General features: G+C 37.3%; 1 protein-coding gene across 3 annotated transcripts in view; it reads right to left on the bottom strand.

Moving 5' to 3' along the window:
* Positions 1-20,374, bottom strand: part of LOC121239243 (probable peptide/nitrate transporter At3g43790) — a 31,192-nt gene extending 10,818 nt beyond the window's left edge. Inside the window, exons 1-7 of one of the 3 annotated variants that reach the window (XM_041136439.1) lie at positions 20,041-20,374; positions 18,745-18,785; positions 17,126-17,186; positions 16,916-17,018; positions 16,709-16,811; positions 16,494-16,547; positions 16,349-16,411 (exon numbers count right to left, since the gene is read on the bottom strand). In XM_041136439.1, coding sequence (XP_040992373.1) covers positions 16,349-16,411; positions 16,494-16,547; positions 16,709-16,811; positions 16,916-17,018; positions 17,126-17,186; positions 18,745-18,785; positions 20,041-20,185 — 570 coding nt within the window. In that variant the 5' untranslated portion in view covers positions 20,186-20,374. Of the gene's footprint in view, positions 1-16,348; positions 16,412-16,493; positions 16,548-16,708; positions 16,812-16,915; positions 17,019-17,114; positions 17,187-18,744; positions 18,786-20,040 lie in introns of those variants that run through there. The other 2 variants (XM_041136440.1, XM_041136442.1) reach the window with 2 other exon arrangements.
* Positions 20,375-20,773: the final 399 nt, after the last annotated feature.

The raw sequence follows: 20,773 nt of genomic DNA, 5'->3' as shown, positions 1-20,773 counted from the left end.
ATTCACAGTTCTCAAAGATATGATGGCGTCTTTCCCTCCAAGACACCATAATACGCACCATGGGACCATCTTACAGAGGTACACACTAATGGTGCCTAAACCGCCCTTTCCAGCATGTTAGAAGCTCCACCACCCAGGAACACATTCACCCAATTAATCCTGAAGAGAATGAAGATGATGCTCCATAGGATGCTAGCAATCTCACAATGTAAAAGAAGGTGATCCACCAGTTTAAAACCTCACTTTTCCTGCACATGCAGCAACGATTAACCACCAAAATGCCACATCTCCACATGTGTCCAAGGTAAGAACTATCCCTGGTACCGCTGTCCATGACAAGAAAGCCAATCCAGGAGGAGCCTTACTTGCAAATAAGCTTGCACAGGAAAGAAGCATTGACGTGATTACATAACAAATTGTAGTATGACTTCACTTCAAACACACCTCTTCTGGATGGGATCCAAACCATTCGTCCCACCCTACATGAGTACAACCTATCAAAGAAGGATGAAAAGAGATCCACCTCTCCATCATTTGCCTCCCTTACGAAGATAACAACCCATTGAATAGAATTGTGCTGAGGAAGTAGTGATCTGCCACATAAGCTTCCTTCATGCAAGCAATTCTAAATAGATTTGGAAATGTACCTCTCATGGATTGATCACCACACCACACGTCATGCCAAAAGTGAATCATACACCCATCGCCCACAGTTAATCTAGTAACCCAGTAAAAGTCACCCCACCCTCTTCTAATTTTCTTTCAAAGACTAACCCTAAAAGACCCATTCACCTATAGTGAACTCCAACCTTCTTCCCACACTCCCATCTTTTGTGTCTATTAACGCCCTCCAATAGCTCTACCTTTCATAGGCATAATGCCAAAGCCATTTCCCCATAAGGGCCTGATTAAAGAGAATTCATTTTTTCACAGCTAACTCAGCTTCTTCGACTGGTGAACACACCTGGCCTATTTCACAAGATGGAACTTCTCACCCTCCCCTAAGAAATCACATTATAACTTCTCCAAACAGTTAGAAACTCCCACAAACAGTGGGAAAAGAGATATAATATAGGTGGGCAAGTTGGAAAGCATGCTTTAGTCAATGTACTCCTTCTGCCATTCAATAATATATCCGCTTCCCTCCAGCTTAGACAACTTGCTAGCTTTTTCATTATCTCACCCCATATAGCTTTGAAGGGAGCTCCCAAGGAAAGCCAGAGATACGTGATGGGAAAAGATGACATCCTACACCCGAAGATTTCTGCCAAGATAGTTACATTCTCAATTTCGTCCACCAGTAGCAATTCCAATTTTGCCAAGTTTACCTTGATACTGCTTCAAAACATAGGAATAAGCACTGCAAGTAGCAGAGATGTTAACGGTTGGCCTTGCAAAATAATAGCTTGTCATCAGCAAATAGAAAATGAGAGATTCAAAGTCCTGCGCCATTTATGGAGCCCACTGAAAAACCCGACAAAAAACTCATGTGCTTCATAGAGATCATCCTACTCAAAGACTCCATGACAATGACAAATAGTAAGGGGGATTAGGGTTCCCCTTGACGTACGCCTCTAGAGCTGTTGAAAAAACTCATGGGGCCAACATTCACCAATTCCCAATTCTAAGCAGTTTAAAAACTATTAATACACTAGGCATGTCACCGCCCAGTTTTTTTTTTCCCTTCTTTCTACAACCTTTAAATATTTTCTTATATATAAATGACCATCCAAAACCAGAATATTCATTTTAATCTTTCTCTCAAAATATTCTATCATAAAATCTTACCGAAAAATAAATAAATAAATCTCCAAATACTAGTTGTAACCTAAAATATTCCATATAGATAATATAGTCTTAGGATATTTTCTCAAACTTTATAATATCACTTATCCTTCTTCTTTCATTTTTCTGTCCTATGGCATTTTTCCACCCAATCTGAATTTTTCCCTCCTATCTTCAGTTTTCTGCCCTATCTTCATTTTCCATCCTATTGCATTTTTCCGACCTATCTTTAGTTTTCTGACCTATCATCATTTTTCCGCCCTATTCTATTTTTGTTAGAGGACATGGTTGTAATTAGTGTAACTTGTGAGGGTTTAATTGTCAATTGTATGTTATTGTTGAACATCAATGAATAACAAGTATTCTCTCTATGTTCGACTATATCTGCCCTATCTTCAATTTTCCGCCCTATCTTCATTTTTCTGTCCTATTTCATTTTTCCATCCTAAATTCAATTATTTTTCTATTTTGTTTCATTTAGTCGCCAAGGTTCTCACCCGGCTAGAGGCGATCACTTGTCTCCCGTAGTGCTCGCCTGGAATGACGAGCATTTTGGTTCCTTTGGTGCTTTCCACGTTCCTTGCCGATATGTTTACCCAAAAGCAAGCATTATTCCTCCCCACAATTGTATCCATGATGCTTGCCTGATGGCGAGCACTTTGCTTGCAGAATTCCTCACCTACTGCCGGAGCTCTATCCCTCTTTATGCTCCTCTCCAAAATGGCAAGCACTATCCCTTCCTATGTAGCTCGCCAAGTGGCAAGCAATTGAACCCAGTAATGCTCACCCGGTGGCAAGCATAAGTGATCCTCAACTAATGAAGGAAATATGCCAAAAAAAGTGACAGATAAAGAAGATACATTAAACAGAAAAAGTGGATGTTTCTTACATAGCAAAAATGACAAAAAAGGGTTAATAAAAAAATTAGGCACTTGAGCCCGTGTTTGTTCCTTGAGGTTAATTATTGGGCACCTAGGATTAGACCCTCATTATGGAGGATTAAATTTATGAAAATTTTGAACTATGACCACTAGGCCCAAACCCACTAGGCCTATGTAAGGATGAGCAAGCCCAAGTATTATCCTTGCCAAGCCCTGAAAGTGAGCCCATGTAGGTTATACCCGAAAGCTATTTGCACAACACTTCTAGTCGCAAGCACAAGTCTAGTTCTACCCTAACTACAAGTCACCTATTCCTATTCCAACCACAACTCCTAAGGCAATAACAACTCTCAAGGCAAACACAACTCATAAGGGAAACACAACTCCTAAGGCATAAAACTCCTAGGGCAACTATGACTCCAAATCACATTCAAATACAACACTAAATCCACAACATTAGGAGTACCACACCCCTTGGACTCTACCCCCTGCAAATTCTATTTATAGACCCCAAATGAGAGCCTTCCTACCATTAGATGAGGTTCAAGTAAGGCACCCACCAAGGCCACGAAATTCTCTTTTATCTTGTGCTAAAACCAAAAAAGCCTAAGCCCCATAACCCTTGCTACAATACTCACACCACACCCTAAGCAAGAAGATCAAGATCCAAACCACTTAACCCAGCCATGTACTCCAACCCAACATTTGGATCAAGTTCTTCCTTTATGTAACTCTCTCTCTCTCTCTCTCTCTCTCTCTCTCTCTCTCTCTCTCTCTCTCTCCCCCCCCCCCCCCTCCCTCCTTTTCTCTTTTATGACAGGCATGTTAAAAAAATGCCAAAATGCCATAAGATCTTATGAAATTAGAGAAATTCGGATTTCATAAAGGGCTAAGAAAATACACATGCTAGAGTTATGTTTTATGGGATTAGAATGTATCTTTATTCACAGGATTGGACAAACATACATATAGGATGATTATTTGAATGAAATCGTGCATATTTGAGGACTTAGACCCACAATTTTTAAGGTTTGAACATAGGGACAGATTTTACAAAGAGAGATCATGAGCAATTCAGGTGACATGTAGTATAGGCTTGAACTTGGACAAATGCATTAAAGTTAAGATGATATGAACTAACACGACTAAGTGTTAATAGCATGAACAGTCATTAGGTTTGCTAGGCAAGATTAGGTTTGAAGATCTTAGAGTACATAGGTATGAATTATGATGAAGGATGATGGACGAAAATGATTAAAGCGATCTACGAAAAGTTAAGGGCTAATTGAATGTTTAGAACCTCAATAGGTATTCAGGTAGTCCAACTAGAGAAGCTTTAGTCTTTAAAGTGATGATATACGAGATTATAAATTGACGTGATTACATATTTATTGGATAGGTGATTATCAATGTGCTAATTGATGTTCAGAGTTGCAACGTAAATAATATGATCACGCCCTTTGTTGTCATGCGTGTTTTCTAAGTTATGTAAGCAATAAGATCATGCTATTTGGATACACACTTTATAAAGCTATGTTAGTATTTATCATCATGTCTTTCAAATTGCATATTTTTGAAAAGTAATTATGAACGTATTTTATAAACGAAAAACTCATTGCTCATGTCATGGTTTTTTAAGGAATATTACATGTAAAGCCTATTCATTGAAGCCCCTTTTAAGTACCCAAGTCATGATAAATTTCTAGATGCCATGATTTTATACATAAGTTTCATGTTAGTTATATGACGCATGCATCAAGATATTTTATGAAAAGTTATGATTTTATGTTATGTGAGTCATGCATCAAAATATTTATGAGAAGTCAAGATTCTATGTGAGGTAACATGTATCATGGCACTTTATGAAAGGTTACGATTTCATTTGAAATATATGATATGATAAAGCAAGATATGAAAAGAAAGTATGCATGCATGATTATGATGAAGTATGCTGTTAAGATATATAATGGCCTGTGTTATGATAGTGAAGATAGTACCATAAGGTTAAGGGATATATCGCATGGTCAGGAAGTACACAGTGGTATGTTACTGCATATAATTCTTACCCTATATACTTCTCTATTTATACTAGCTGTCTGTTCTTACCATATATATTTATACAAGCTTACCATGTATAGATGCTAATTCTTAGGGACTTATTCGTTAGACTTTCCTTGTAAAGCATAGGCTGTTTCTTTCCTTGTAAAGCATGTGCTGATTGCCTATTACTTAATGAGAATCATGCTGCACATAGCTGCCAGTTTTTCCAAAAGCTCTCTTGGTATTCTCGGTTTCTCAGTATATTGACATGGTATCAAGAGCAGGTTTCTAATCCTTGCCTGTTTCGAATTTTTTTTCTTTCACTCAGAGGTGTCTTTGTGGCTTTCGGCGCTCTGTGCAAGTGGTTTGCCTCTGTTCTGACTTCTCGGCAGTTTCTGTTTTGTTCCTGGTTTGGTTTTAATTCTCGGCAGTTTCTGTTTTTGATTCCTGGTTTAGCTTCATATTTCGGTACTTTCTGTTTTGGTTCCTGGTTTGGGATTCACTTCTCAGCACTTTCTGTTTTGATTTTCTGGTGCGCGATCTTCTAGTGGGCTATTTTATTTTCAGTTTCATAATGTCATCCAATAAGTTAGACTCGTTCCATATTTGTTTTAATGGCAACAATTATTCGGCTTGGGAGTTTCATTTTCAATTATTTGTCAAAAGGAAAGAATTGTGGGGTCATATTGATGGGAGTGATCCCACACCTAGCGATGTAGAGGCTTTGTCTAAATGGGAAATCAAGGATGCTTGGGTTATGATCTGGAGCCTTAGCTTTGTTGAGCCTCACCTTGTTCTCAATCTAAGGCCTTATAAAACTGCCGCTAACATGTGGCATTATCTCCACAAGGTTTACAATCAAGACAACACGGCTAGGTGATTTCAATTGGAGTATGAGATGGCTAATTTCACACAGGGAAGTCTCTCAATTGAGGAATATTTTTCTGGTTTCCAAGATCTTTGGGCCAACTATTCAGATATTGTTTATGCTAATGTTCCACCTGCAACTCTCTCTGCTTTCCAAGCAGTGCATGCAACCAGCAAGAGAGATCAAGTTTTGATGAAACTACGATCTGATTTTGAAATCGCACGTTCTAATATGATGAATTGTGATCCTGTCCCTTCTTTGGATGCTTGTTTGAGTGAACTTCTTCGAGAGGAGCAGCGTATAGTAAGTCAAGCTTCCATGAAACATCGGGCTAATATTAGTGCACCTGTTACTATGGCTTATGCAGCACAAGGGAGGAACAAGGGTAGAGACATGCTTGCTATCCAGCACTTTAGCTATAAAGCCTTTGGTCATATTGCTCGGGATTGTCCTCAAAAGTTTTGTAACTATTGCAAGAAACAAGGTCATATCATCTTTGCTTGTCCCATTCGACCTGAAAGGAAGCAAGGAACTGCTTATCATGCCTCGGTTAGTGCCTCCAATTCTGCTGTGTTGCCTACTACCTCACAGGTTGTTCCTACTTCTACTTCTCCAGCCATGGCAAACCCGACCACCCTCACCCCTGAAATGGTACAACAAATGATAATCTCTAGTTTTTCTGCTTTTGGGCTCTCTAATCCTTGGTATTTTGACTCCGGAGCCTCTAACCATATGACCAATACTGTTATCCCTCTTTCCAATGTGAGAAATTATGATGGAAACCTGAAAATTCACACCGCTGATGGCAGTTCCCTGCCTATCAACACTGTGGGTGATCTTTCTTCTTCCTTGCCTAATGTTTTTGTGTCTCCTGACTTGTCCACAAATCTTATTTCTGTTGGTCAATTAGTCGATCATAATTGTAATGTCTATTTCTCTCGTTTTGGTTGTATTGTGCAGGATCAAGTGTCCGGAAAGATGATCGCGAAGGGGCCTAAAATGGGACGGCTCTTTCCTCTACACATTTCTCCTTCTACAATTCTCCCTAGTTTTCCTTTACTTTCCTTTGCATGTAATGTTGTTAGAGATGGAAATCAGATGTGGCATAGACGTGTAGGCCACCCGAACTCGCTTGTACTTCGTACTTTGTTTAACTCTGGTTTATTGGGAAATAAAGCATTCTCTTGATCTTCCTTTTGATTGTACAACATGCAAACTTCGCAAAAGTAAAATTCTACCTTTTCCTCATCATGCATCCCGTGCTTCACACTGTTTCAATATTATTCATAGCAATGTTTGGGGGATTGCTCCTATTGTCTCTCATGCGCATTATGAGTACTTTATTACTTTCATAGATGATTTTAGTTGTTTTACTTGGGTTTACTTCCTTCGGGCTAAGGCAGATGTTTTTTCAATATTTAAGCGCTTCCTTGCACTTCTTGAGACTCAATTCTTTGCCAGCATCAAGGTCTTGCGATCTGATTCTGGAGGAGAATCCATGTCTAATGAGTTTCAAGATTTTCTTCAGAGCAAAGGGATCATCTCTCAGCGTTCTTGTCCTTCAACACCACAACAAAACTGTGTTGCTGAGAGGAAAAATTGTCATCTTCTGGATGTGATAAGAACTCTCTTACTTGAATCTTCTGTTCCTCCTCGTTTCTTGTTTGAAGCATTTTCTACTTTAGTTCATTTGATCAATCGTTTACCCTCTCCTACGTTAAATAATGTTTCTCCTTTCTTTAAGTTGTTTGGCTATTCTCCTTCATATTCTGATCTTCGCGCATTTGGTTGTGTTCGTTTTGTGCATCTCCCTGCTCATGAACGACATAAACTTACTACTCAATCTGTTAAGTGTACTTTTCTTGGTTATGCTATCCCTCAAAAGGGATATGTTTGTTATGATCCCCATACTCGTCGTATCAGAGTTTCTAGGAATGTGGTTTTCTTTGAAAATCAACATTTCTTTCCCTCTCATGTTGAGCTGTCATCTTCATTTTTATCTTTTATGCCTAGTTTTTCTAATTCTCCAACAATTGTGGAAAGATTTAAACCTGGTTTTGTGTATGAAAGACGTGGTTCCACTACCTCTGTACCCCCTCAAGATCTTGACCCGATACCTGATCCTACTACTGTTTCCACCACTCTTAGCCAATCTTCTCGTCCTTCTCAACCCCTTGATCGGTATGGTTTCTCCTTCCCTGTCTCTCTCCTCGCTACTTTGTCTTCTATTTCCATTCCCTTTTGCTACAAACAGGCTATGGAACATGAGTATTAGCAAAATGCAATGCAAGCAGAACTTCAAGCACTTGAGGAGAATCATACTTGGGATATTGTTTCTTATCCTCCTACAGTCAAACCTATTGGGAGTAAATGGGTTTTCTGTGTAAAGCTTTATTCTAATGGCTCTTTGGACAGGTACAAAGCTCGACTCGTAGTTCTGGTTAACAAACAGGAATATGGGATTAATTATGAGGAGACATTTGCTCATGTTGCCAAAATGACCACGGTTCGGACCATCCTAACTATTGCCGCTTCACAGTCGTGGCTGCTGTATTAGATGGATGTGAAGAACGTCTTTCTTCATGGTGATCTCTAAGAAGAGATCTACATGAAGCTTCCCTCTGGTATAACTACTTCTTCTCAGGATGTCTGTAAGCTAAGGTGTTTTCTATATGGGCACAAGCAGGCTCCCCGGACTTGGTTTGAGAAGTTTCGTAGTACTCTTCTTATTTGCTCTTTTACACAAAGCCAGTATGATTCTTCTCTCTTCTTCCACAAGTTTCCTACAGGTATAGTACTTCTCTTGGTTTATGTGGATGATATTATCATTACTGGCACTGACTGGGTTTGATTACTGAGCTTCAGCAGCTGTTACATGCAACTTTTCACATGAAAGATCTCAACCAGTTCACATACTTCATGGGACTGGAGGTCCATCATTGGGCCCATGGTATTTTCTTGAACCAATATAAGTATATTTAAGATCTTATCACCTTGGCTGGTTTGGAGGATACTTCTTCTATTGATACCCCTATGGAGGTCAATGTCAAATACAGGAAAGATGAAGGGGATCTTCTGGGTGATCCTACTCTCTGTCGGCGCCTGGTTTGGGAGTCTTATCTACTTGACCACTACTCGGTCGGATATTTCCTATGTTGTTCATCAAGTCAGTCAGCTTATGTCTTCTCCTCAGCATCTCCATCTTGTTGTGGTTCGACACATTATCCGCTACCTTCGAGGGTCGCCTACTCGTGGGTTATTCTTTCCTACAGGCTCATCTCTTCAGCTTGTTGCCTATAGTGATGCTGATGGAGCTAGGTGTCCGAATACACGTCGATCTACTACGGGTTGGTGTATGTTTTTAGGTGATGCCGTAATTGCTTGGAAATGTAAGAAACAACATTGTGTTTCTAAATCATCTACTGAGGTCGAGTATTGTGCTATGTCCACTGCTTGTTCTTGAATTTTATGGCTACGCGGTCTTCTTGAGAAGCTTGGGTTTCCTTAGACTCACTCTATCCCTCTTCATGCTGATAACACTAGTGCTATTCAGATTACAACCAATCTAGTATTCCATGAACGCACCAAACACATTAAGGTTGATTATCATTCTATCCGAGATACCTTGGAAAGTCGGGTGATCTCTCTTCCTTACATTTCTACTGATCTCCAAGTGGCTAATATCTTCACCAAAGCCATGACTCGCTAGCGGCATCAATTTCTTGTTGGCAAATTCTTGCTGGTTGACTTACCAGCATCAATTTGAGGGGGATGTTACCGCATATAATTCTTACCCTATATACTTCTCTGTTTATACTAGCTATCTATTCTTACCATATATATTTATACAACCTTACCATGTATAGATGGTAATTCTTAGGGACTTATACGTTAGACTTTCCTTGTAAAGCATGGGCTGATTGCCTATTACTCGATGAGAATCACACTGCACATAGCAGCCAATTTTTCCAAAAGCTCTCCTAGTATTCTCGGTTTCTCAGTATATTGAGATGGTAGTGCACCCAGTGTTGTCATTCTTATGTATGGAATCCCAACCCATGGCCACGGGCAAAATTAAAATCTTCGAGATTCGCTTACTCTAACTCATAGGGATCAACAATGGGTACCGGCCTATGATAAGTGAAAGACAAGTTAAGGTCTTTCATGCACAGTTCAGGTTCATGTCCATGTTATTTACGTGTGTAACTATGAGTATGCATGTTTTTCAAGGAAACCCTATGTTTATATTATTTTTACTGCATGTTGAATTGCTTATTGAGTTATCGACTCATTTTTTGTATGTTTTAACCACCCCAGATTATGGTCATTGTGAGAAAGATGTTGCAGGATAGAACTTGACTCAGGGAGACAAAACAAAGGCCTAGAGTTTATGAAATATTTGGTTTTATGTTTTCAGTCATTAAATTTATTCTGATAAGCACATGAGACTTGAATGATTTTTTGTAATCATATATGAAGAGAATTCTCTTACTTCATTCATTGATGTAAAACCACAATATGCATACAATTGACAATTATACCCTCACAAGTTACACTAATTACAACCATTCTAATACTCCCCTTGAAGCTGAGCCCTAAGGCATATATATCATATAAACCCAGCTTGAAACAAATAAATTTTAACCGATTACAACACGACTTAGTAAACATATCTACGAGTTGATTAGTAGATTTCACGAAAGGTGTAGAAATGTCACCACTTAGTATCTTATCTCGAATGAATTGACAATCAATCTCCATATGTTTAGTTCTCTCATGGAACACTAGATAAGAGGCAATATGCACTGCATGTTGATTATCACAAAATAACTGAGGAGGAACAGGAGCTAGAAACTCAATCTCTTGCAAGAAGTGTTGCAACCATGTCAGATCACTAGTAGTGTGAGTCATTACCTTGTATTCGACTTCTGCACTGGACCAAGCTACTACTGTTTGTTTCTTACTCTTCCATATAACCAAGTTGCTTCTCACAAAGGTACAAAATCCAGTAGTAGATCTTCTATCTGAACGACATCTTGCCCAATTAGCATCTAAAAAGGCTTCAACCCTAAGATGTCCATTTGGTTGATACAACAATCCAAGTCCAGGAGCTCGCTTAAGATAACGAAAAATATGAATTACAACATCCCAATATGAGACCCTTGGCATTTGTAAAAATTGACTTAGTACACTCACTGTATAAGAGATGTTCGGTCTAGTGATAGTAAGATAATTCAAATTCACAACAAGTCTTTGATACCACATTGATCTCCAAACAACTCTCCTTCCTCCTTCAAGAATTTGTGACTTGGGTCCGTAGGAGTGTCAATAGGTCGTGCATCCAACATGTCAGTTTCTTCCAAAAGGTCAAATGCATATTTTCTCTGAGATAGGTTGATACCCTTTTTTGATCTACTAACTTTAATTCCAAAGAAATATCTAAGATTGCCCAAGTCTTTTGTCTGAAACTGATCATGTAAAAACTATTTCAGCCTAGTAATTCCAACAGAGTCACTCCCAGTAATTACAATATCATCCACATATACAACCAACAAAATGTGACCTGCATCACTATGTAGGTGAAATACCGAATGGTCTGTTTGTCATCTACGAAGACCAAATGCCAATACAACATCAAAAACCTCCCAAACCATGTCGAGGAGATCGTTTCAAATCATATAATGTCTTGTTTAACTTGCATACAGTACCTCGATACTTCCCCTGAGCAACAAACTCAAGTGGTTGCTCCATATAAATTTATTCATGCACATTGTCATGTAGAAATGCATTTTTAACATTCAACTGAAATAAGGGTCACTCTAAATTAGCAACAAGAGAGATCAACACTCAAACAAAGGAGATTTTAGCAACTGGGGAGAAGGTCTCCTCATAATCAATGTCATATGTTTGAATGTAACCCTTAGCAACCAAGCGGGCTTTCAGACGTTCCATAGAACCATCTGATGGAATTTGATTGTGTATACCCATTTACAACCAACAAGTTGCTTACTAGATAGTAGTGGAACAAGATCTCATGTCTCATTATGGTGAAGAACATCCATTTCATTTTTCATAGATGTCCTTCATCCCGGATCAAATAAAACATCTTAAACTGTCTTAGGAACATAGTTTTGAAAGACCAGAAGTAAAACATGAGAATGAAAGAGATAAGGCATGATATGAGACAAAATGGCTAATCAGATGTTGAGTAATACAAGAACAAGTACCTTTGCGGAGAGCAATAGGTGGAGAGTCTGAAGTACTAGGTAACTCAAGAGCTAAAGATGGAGACAAGGTTGGTGGAGGCATGGGAGCCAACGACCGCTGACGATACGAGTAAACCTATAAAGAAACTGGAGGAGGCACTAAGGAAGGTTGGGTGAGTGTGAAGGAGACAATGTAAAGGGTAGGTAGTGGTAGAGGATCGCACTCAACACTCGAAGATGTGTCTGAGAAATAGGGTATGGACTCAAAGAAGGTGACATCAATACTCGTGAAGTAGTGTCTAAGAATAGGACTATAGCAGTGATTTCCTTTTTGAGTTCGGGAATAACTAACAAAAAGACACTTAGTAGAACGTGGATCAAGCTTATCAAAGCTTAGGCCAAGGTTATGAACATAGCAAACACACCCAAAGATTTTTGGAGGGAGAGAAAACAACGGAGATGAAGGCAACAAGATGGAGAAGGAAGAGGAACCATCGAGAACTGAAGAAAGCATGCAGTTAATTGCATGTGCAGGAAAAGTGCTCAGGTTACACCTAACAAATGACAATTTTTTCGTTCAGCCACCCCATTTTGCTGGGGTGTACAAGAACATGTTGATAAATAATTCCTTTCTTACTTAAGTAGCAAAGGCACTAGATTGATATTCTCTAACATTATCAGAATGCAAAATTTGAACCTTTTTGTTGAATTGGGTTTTAATTTCTTTTCAAAACACTTTGAATATGGAAAGAAGTTCAGATCTTGCCTTCATCAAAAACAACAATGTCACACGAGAGTAATCATCAACAAATGTAACAAAATACTGAAACTTATTTGATTCAATTATGATTGGTCCCCATTTATCAGGTTAACCAATTCAAAAGGACTCGATACTCGTTTATCAACTTGAGGTACAAAAGACACATGATGATGTTTACTAAGTTGACATGCTTCACAAGGAAAGGGAGACATTTCCCAGATTTCTAACTTGACGCTTCAAAAAGGAAAGACAGTGCCATTCATAAGCAGATGATGAGGAGGATGTAAGGGCTCGAGTGGGTGACTGTTAAACATCAAGATAATACAGACCACCAGCTTCATGCCCCGTCCCAATCTTGTTCATCTTGAGATCCTAAAAGATACATGAAGAGGGATAAAAGATCACTGAACATTAACGATTTTTAGTAATCGCACTAATTGACGACAAACTAAAGGGAAAACTAGGAGCATATAGAACAAATGACAAGAATATAGAGTCAGTGAGCTTAGTGGATCCAATACCTGTAACTTTAGCAAGGAAGTCATTAGCAAAAGTAACACTTTTTGGAGATGTCACAATATCTAACTAAGATAAGGCAAAAGACAAACCGGTCAGATATTCATAAGCACCTGAATCAATGATCTATGGATCTTGAGTGGATGAGACGAGACATGTGGACGCTATACCTGAGTGGGCAAGAGTAGCTGTGGAAGATGAAGCCCGTGTGAGACCTAAAATCTGATGATACTCATCCTTCGATATGCTAATCATATTTGGAGTCCGATTGGATCTCGTTGACTGTGTTGTGGCATCTTGGCAAATGGCCTGATTAGTGGACCCAGATGGTTTACCATGTAGATCCCAACAATAGTCCACCGAGTGGTTAGTGCGACCACAATGGGTGCACTTACGAGATTCTCGACCTTGAGTGCAATTACCTTTGGCATCACGTCCTCCACATGCACCTTTACCACCCCAACATCCACACCCACTTGGAGCAACATAGGAGGCAACCATAGTGGATCTCTCACTAGTTTGATCAGAAGACAATTGAGATCCTTATCCAGATAACGTGGCACGTTGAAGCCGAGAGAACACATCAGGAAATGAGGGAAGCTGTGGACTTGTCAAAGTCTAAGAACGCACCGACTTATATTCAGGTTTTAAGCCTACAAGGAACCGAACAACATCAAACTCTTCACGTTGTTGTTGCATACGTGAAATATCAGAAGTGATAAGTTGATAAATTTTGAGTTCTTCACATATGCTCATCACTTAAGAAGAATTCTCTTCCAGGCCCAAAGTACCTTGTTCCAACCCAAATAACTACTTACACAACTCATAAATACGAGTTGTGTTCCCAGAACAAGAATACATCTGCTTGAGATGCATCCACCCCTCTTGAGCCCTCTTGAGCAATGTCAAAATGTATCAAACTAGAGCCATATTAGGCTCAAATCAATACTAGTCAACATCAAGGACGAGATTTGAGCATCTTCTTGTTCCCATTGAGGAAATGTAGAACTAGTTGAGTCAAGTCTTGAATCAACCAAGTGGCTACGAAGACCCTTGCCTTCCAAAATCATTTCAACAAATCTTGACCACAACATATAATTCTTTCCATTCAACTTCACCAAAGTCATAAACATAAGTGACTCAAGTTTAGTTGCCATGGATGTAGAAAAATATCACAATTCAACTTGGAGACAAAATCAGTTGAAAATTTAATGTAGGAAGAGAAAAATGGAGTCAAAGGGAATGGAGAAGAGAAACCCCACGGATTGTTAGGTTCCTTCTCCTCTAGATTCTTATTTATAATAGAGAGACCAAATACATTATAGGAAAGATACAACCCAATACAACCAAAATAGGGAAGATATCAATCAACATAAATGAGAGACAAATCAACACAACCACAGAAGTATAAAAGGAAATAAACAACTCATCAACAAATCCACACAGAATATGAGAAAATCCACAATTCAACTTTGAAAAAAAACAAGAAACATAATCTGGAAATGTAGAAACTCCTTAAGTACCTGAAAAACGACCTGAGTAACCAAATTTTGGCCCTGTATTGGTCAAAAACACCCTGTATTGGCAGAAACAGGCACATATTGGCTAGTAACCGGCCTATATCGGGTCTAAATCGACCTATATCGGCCTGAACCGGGTTGTGTCGAGTCTAAATCAGGTATCGGCCGAAACAGACTTCAACCTAACCTTAAACACAGATTAGGTTATTAAACGAGTCTGTGAATAAACTTATCCTAGTTACCAAATAGACGTTATTCCGGACTAAAACAAGTTCTTACTCCAGGTTGGGATTATCCTCACCTGAGGATTGGATAGCTTATACCTACAACCAAACAGTCTAGGGCTGAAAAAAAAACCAATAAACCGGTAAACCAGACCGGACTGGTGTGTTTGATCTATATCGGTTTAGATTTTTCAAAACCGGTTCCAAACCAATCCGATTCTGGTTTTGCTTTTTCTAACACCAAACCGATTCATATATATATATATATATATTATATATTATATATATAAATATTTTTATGATTTTTTTATATTATATATTATATGCTAATTGCTAATTAATATAACATGAAATTTTAAAATCTTAAAATTCATGTATAATACTAATAACATAAAATTAATATAACATTTGTTACTTGTCTTGCCATGTTTTGGCTTTGGATGGATTTTTATTGTTAATTTTATGGGTTTTGGGTCTTGATCATTGAGCAAAAAACACACATGTGATTCCATGCTTCTTATTTTTTGTTGCATATCATTTTTATATGTAGACAGTTTTTTAAAAGATTTATCCAGACCGGTTACAACCCTACCAAACACACCGACACTTCGACGTTGCCGACGATAGATAGCCCTTTCGACAGCCGCTGACGACAGGGAACACGCCGGTATGCACAAACAACGATGGAGAGCTCGACCCTAGTTTCAAGTATAGAAGACGACGCCGAAAACCCAACGGAAACACCTTGAACCTCCTACCGGCCGCCGACGACAAAGAGAGAAGCCACCGAAGTGCTTAGAAAATGACAATGGCCTTGGATCCGACAGAAGAAACCAATGATGAGAGATTGAACACCAAAAAAAAAAAAAAAAACTCCAACGAGCTCAAAAAACAATGGGCTCAATTTTGGCCTCTCCTAACCGAACGACTATACCACGACCAACACCAATAGACTACTCAACTCTCTGATACCATGTAATCAAACATGGAGAGAATTCTCTTACTTCATTCATTGATGTACAATCACAATATATACTACATACAATGGACAATTATACCCTTACAAGTTACACTAATTACAACCATGTCCTCTAACAATTTTCAATAAGTGCTTTTGTAGACTCTTTTATATTGTAAGTATTTTTATAAGCATTTGATTCTATGGAATCTTTTATACTCGTACTTCATTTAGAATAAAATTTTAAAGTCAAGGTTAGTAACACTAGTCCCTCTATTTTCTAAAAAAGATATTGTTCTTAACCCTAGGGGGTGGGGTGTTATAGAAGATGATGTTGATGAACATAAGTAAAGGTACCTAAATGCTAATACTTCTCAATATATTTAATGTAATTTGTATCTAGTAAACAACATTTTCAAGTTGTTAGCATCATGATGCAGGAAACAATAAAGCCATAAGGCACGTGCCTAAGACGTTGTAGTTCTAGTCAATGACAGCCAGATCCGTTATCACAAAACACAAAAGTGAGAAAGGTAAATAGAAAAGGGTAGGAGCAAAAATATCTCATTTCAGAAGAAATGTAGATGTACCTGGGCAAAAAAACCTCCTATGGCGGGTCCAATAATCAGTCCTATGCCTCGTGATGTACTAACCTGAAATGAAATTTGAGTTGAATATTCTTCACAGCCAATAACAGGATACAATTTCCAAAAAATGCCAAAGTTATTTTCATACAATTGACAGTCCTAGAGCCCGATGCTCTTCTCTACAAACCTCTGAAGCATATGCCTACAGTATAGCCACAAAGTAAACTCTTGAATCAGCAGGAAAGCAATGGCCATATAACATCTTTTACAGGAAATCGATCAATCACTGAAGAGTAGCTCTCATCGTACACATTAATAGTCTTGCTAGTGTGTGTCTGCATTGTACACACAACAGAGACATACCCTTATTGTACCAAGTAGAGAATTGAAACATCCCAGAAGAAACCTCATGGAAAGTGCCATCCAGAAGCTTGTACTGAAGCCAAAAAGTGTGTTGAATATAACCCTAAAACCAAAAGTATTAATCACCCCATTATTAAAGAGTGCAACTATAATGTAATCAAACTAATTTCATTCTTCATGAAGTCAAAAATATATAATTTTGCTAACACTGAAAATGTTCCCATCAATATAACAGGTTTTCGACCATATCGATCAGCTACCACTCCCCACAAAACAGACGTCAAAGCTCTTCCAACCATAAACGAAGATCCTAGATGATATAAATAGCATATATTAGATTTTATTTGAAATCTAACGATTAGGTTAAAACTCAGTGAGACAAACCAACTAGGGCCGGAAATAGAACCATAAAGTTACCCACAAATCCTGCATAGAAACCAATATCTTCCTCTCTCTTTGCAATATGGAAGTCCCTGATCTGAAAATCAATCCGCCAAAAGACAAATTTCTTTCATTTCATGCATTCAAGAAAAGTATCAATTCCAAGGATTCATATACAAAAACCTTAGTCCTGAAGCAATGAACTTGGTAATTATAAAAATAAAATAAAATAAAAACTGCAGATTTCCACTATATGATGGATGTGGAAGTCATGACAGCAGGCCAATTGTAAAATAGCATTAACTACTTAAAGAGGAGGGTCCACATGATGCTTGGCAGTTTGTACCACTAATGCCATAACTAGAATCCAAAAGGAAAAAGAAACAAACAGTTGGCCAACTTTTGAATAATTTATCAACGACCACCTGGTATTTTAATTTCTGACCAGACACACTATCTTCTGCATATTGAATATAAAAGATAATCACAATAGCAAAACAAGAAGTCAAATGTACGGATTGACAGTTGCACTGTTGAACATTGTTACCATAATAACATTTTAAAAAATCATACCAAAGCATATGCAGACGTATAGATTATTAACTCTGAGAAACTCCAAATGTGAATATGAATAACAAAATTGCTAGCATATTCTCCATAACCACTAAATTTTTCTTTCTGTACCACAATGTTAATATTCTGTCCTCTTATTTTGCTGCTTCTATAAAATAGCATATTGGTTTAAATGGATTGGAATTCAAAATAAAGCACTGGATTATAATCAATTTTTTTATCAAAAACATCAAATAAATTTAATGATACTTATGTAGGGCAGAAGTACACTCAGAACATCATTCATCACCTTCTAATAGAGAATTTCAAATATTGGTTATAAGAGGATAAAAATATTGATGCTCTCAATTTCAATTTGAAGAAATTGTAATCAACAAAAAGAATCTCTGCAGCAACTATTCACAACATGGAAAGTTATTTAGTCGTGTAAAGGCCTTGTTTCCAGTTTGAGACAAAGACACTAAAAAGGAGCTAGAGTACATAATCTCAAGTCGTGTTTTGTTGCTCATTTGCTGCCGGAGAACAATGGCTTGTTTGCACAGAAGCATTGATCAGGGCAACAGTTACAAACAAGAGGAAAAATATAGGACAATCTTAAGGAGAATAAAATCAGGAGGAGGCTGAATATCAAGTATGTTATGCTAGGACAAGGAAGGTTACAAGACATGGAATAGAAGGAAACAAAAAAGGAGATGTGTTACACATATATATAATTTCAGTGAACTAAACAACCCAAGTCCAAGTCCTATACGGGAAAGAAATGCTCCAATATATATACTGTATAAACTCAACAACTTCCCTGAAATTCAGAAAAAAGAAAAAAAAGAAAAAACAGTGAAAAAGTTCTAATTCATAAAGCAATAGAACGCAAAACAAAATCAAAATGCAATGAGCCTTCGGATTCAAATATTCATGAGACCACACCAAAGTATTACATAAGCACATGCTTTGATCACCCTCAGGAGTCCTTTTACTTCAAGAAGTTCCATGCACCACTGACTATGCCCAATATAGCAAAGTAATATTTTCAAACCTTCACTGATAGGAATAGATAATGAGCTTGTACTTGATTGTAAACTCACCATGAAGTAAAGAAATGGAAATAGAGATGATATTGGCAAAGCTGAAAATGTATAAGAAAATAAGTGTTAAGAGAATAAGAAAAAAAGAAAGCCAAGTTGAGAAAAACAAAACAAAACAAAACAAAAACTGAAATAAGGTTTGTTATGTGACCGCATCATGAACTGACACACACATAAACTGAAAGAAATTCCCTGAGCGTTTTCATCCAAGAAAGAAATAAAGAAGTACTTTTAAGAGAATTCAGAGATCAAGGGAAATAGACGACATGCTTTAGTTTCGTCTACTATTTAAACACTGTTTTTCTATTATGCTCGTAAACCTTAGTTAGGCTGTGCAGGAGTAAGGTACGTACAAAGAACTCAAGGTCAAACCTTGATAATTGATTTTTTGAAAGGGAAGACGTATTGTGGTCAGATATAGAACAACAATGCGATTTTAAAAGCAAAACTTGAAGGGGAAAAAAAAATTATTAGCACCAGGTGTCTAAGAACAAAGTCCCGAGTAATCCTGAGGTGTACAGGCATTCTACGAAGAGTTTCCTGCAAATAGATTTCGGTTAATTCAAGGAAAAATTCCACCAGTCCGACAGCCCATAAAAATTGTTTGGATCCAATAAAATTTGGATTTGAAACTTAGACATGGAGGAAGCATATCACCAAGACGAAAGACTTTACTACTTAAGCCATCCCTAAGAGGTTTTTTTAAGGAAAATGAGACAGTCTTAAAGCTTTTTTTTTCTGTTTGGATACAAAAGTGGTTTAATCTCATTTCATTTCATCATTACAAATTTTTTAAATTTCTACACGAAATATAATAAATAATTTAATTTTTTCAAATCCTAAAACAATAATTATATTAAAAAATAATATTCTAATAATATTTTATTCAATTTATTTAAAAAAAATTTAATCTCATCTCACTGTTCAAATGAGTCCTATCTTCTTTTTCCTCTTTTTAATTTTTTTTTTTCCAACACGCCAGTTTTCTTAGAAACTAAAGCTAGTTTGGATACTGAGGTAATATAATAGTGGTAACAAAATAATGAATAATTTGTAAATAGTAATAAATAATAGTGAATTCACTTACCAAACACAGCCTAAAAATCACGATCATCTAAATAAATACGTACATATATAACATGAAAATATAAGCGATGTACTGCAACTTAATTGCAACAACGATATTATCAAAAAATAAATAAAAAATTGCAACAACGATATGCGAAGAACCCAGTTAATTATGGTTCAGTTTCCCAGTTAAAAGGAGCAAAGCGAAGAGAGCAGAGGGTGACACACCAGTACAAAGGGAGACAATCCATATATAGGACAAGTTCTTGTAAGGCACCCCAGTTTGCTCCTCCTTTGCACGATCCATACGACATCCTGGGCAATTCTTCTCATCAACCTTTTCCAACAGCCTCTCTCTGTTCGCACACGCCATTGGATTTCCCTTCCAAAAGACTCCACTCGATCCCGAAGGAAGTCGCGAGTATGCTTCAGAGCCGTTGGCTCCGTTTCGCTTTCGAGTCGTTGGAATCAAAGCTCCAGCTGGACTGAAAGTTCCTTCGAGATTGGAGGAAGCTATACTGAGTCACTGACCACTACAGTAACCACTGTCGCGGCGGCAAAAATCAAAACGGATTGATTGGTTAACATACTATTTATAAATAGATCAATAAGTTACGAAATCAATCTATTTTGATACGTTTGTAATTTATTTTAAAATTAAATTTTATAATTGTTAAGTTATAATATTTATAATATTTATATTTTTTAGTATATTTTTGTTTTTATTATTAGAATTATAACTTTAGACTTAAACTCGTCTTTATTTTTGTATAATTTGTAATATTGGTTTTATTATATGTTAACAAATTTAAAAAATATTAATATATAATTTTTAAGATATTATAATTATTAATAAATATAGAGTTTAACTTTTATAAAAAATTATGTTAATCAGGTCAAATGAGTTATGCATTTTAATTCAACTCATTTATATAAAATAAACAGATTTAAATGAATTATG

The sequence above is a fragment of the Juglans microcarpa x Juglans regia genome, chromosome 7D (genome assembly GCF_004785595.1).
Source record: "Juglans microcarpa x Juglans regia isolate MS1-56 chromosome 7D, Jm3101_v1.0, whole genome shotgun sequence".
NCBI lineage: Eukaryota > Viridiplantae > Streptophyta > Magnoliopsida > Fagales > Juglandaceae > Juglans > Juglans microcarpa x Juglans regia.
The sequence above is the reverse complement of the archived record's forward strand: the minus strand, read 5'-3'. Positions and strand labels throughout refer to the sequence as shown.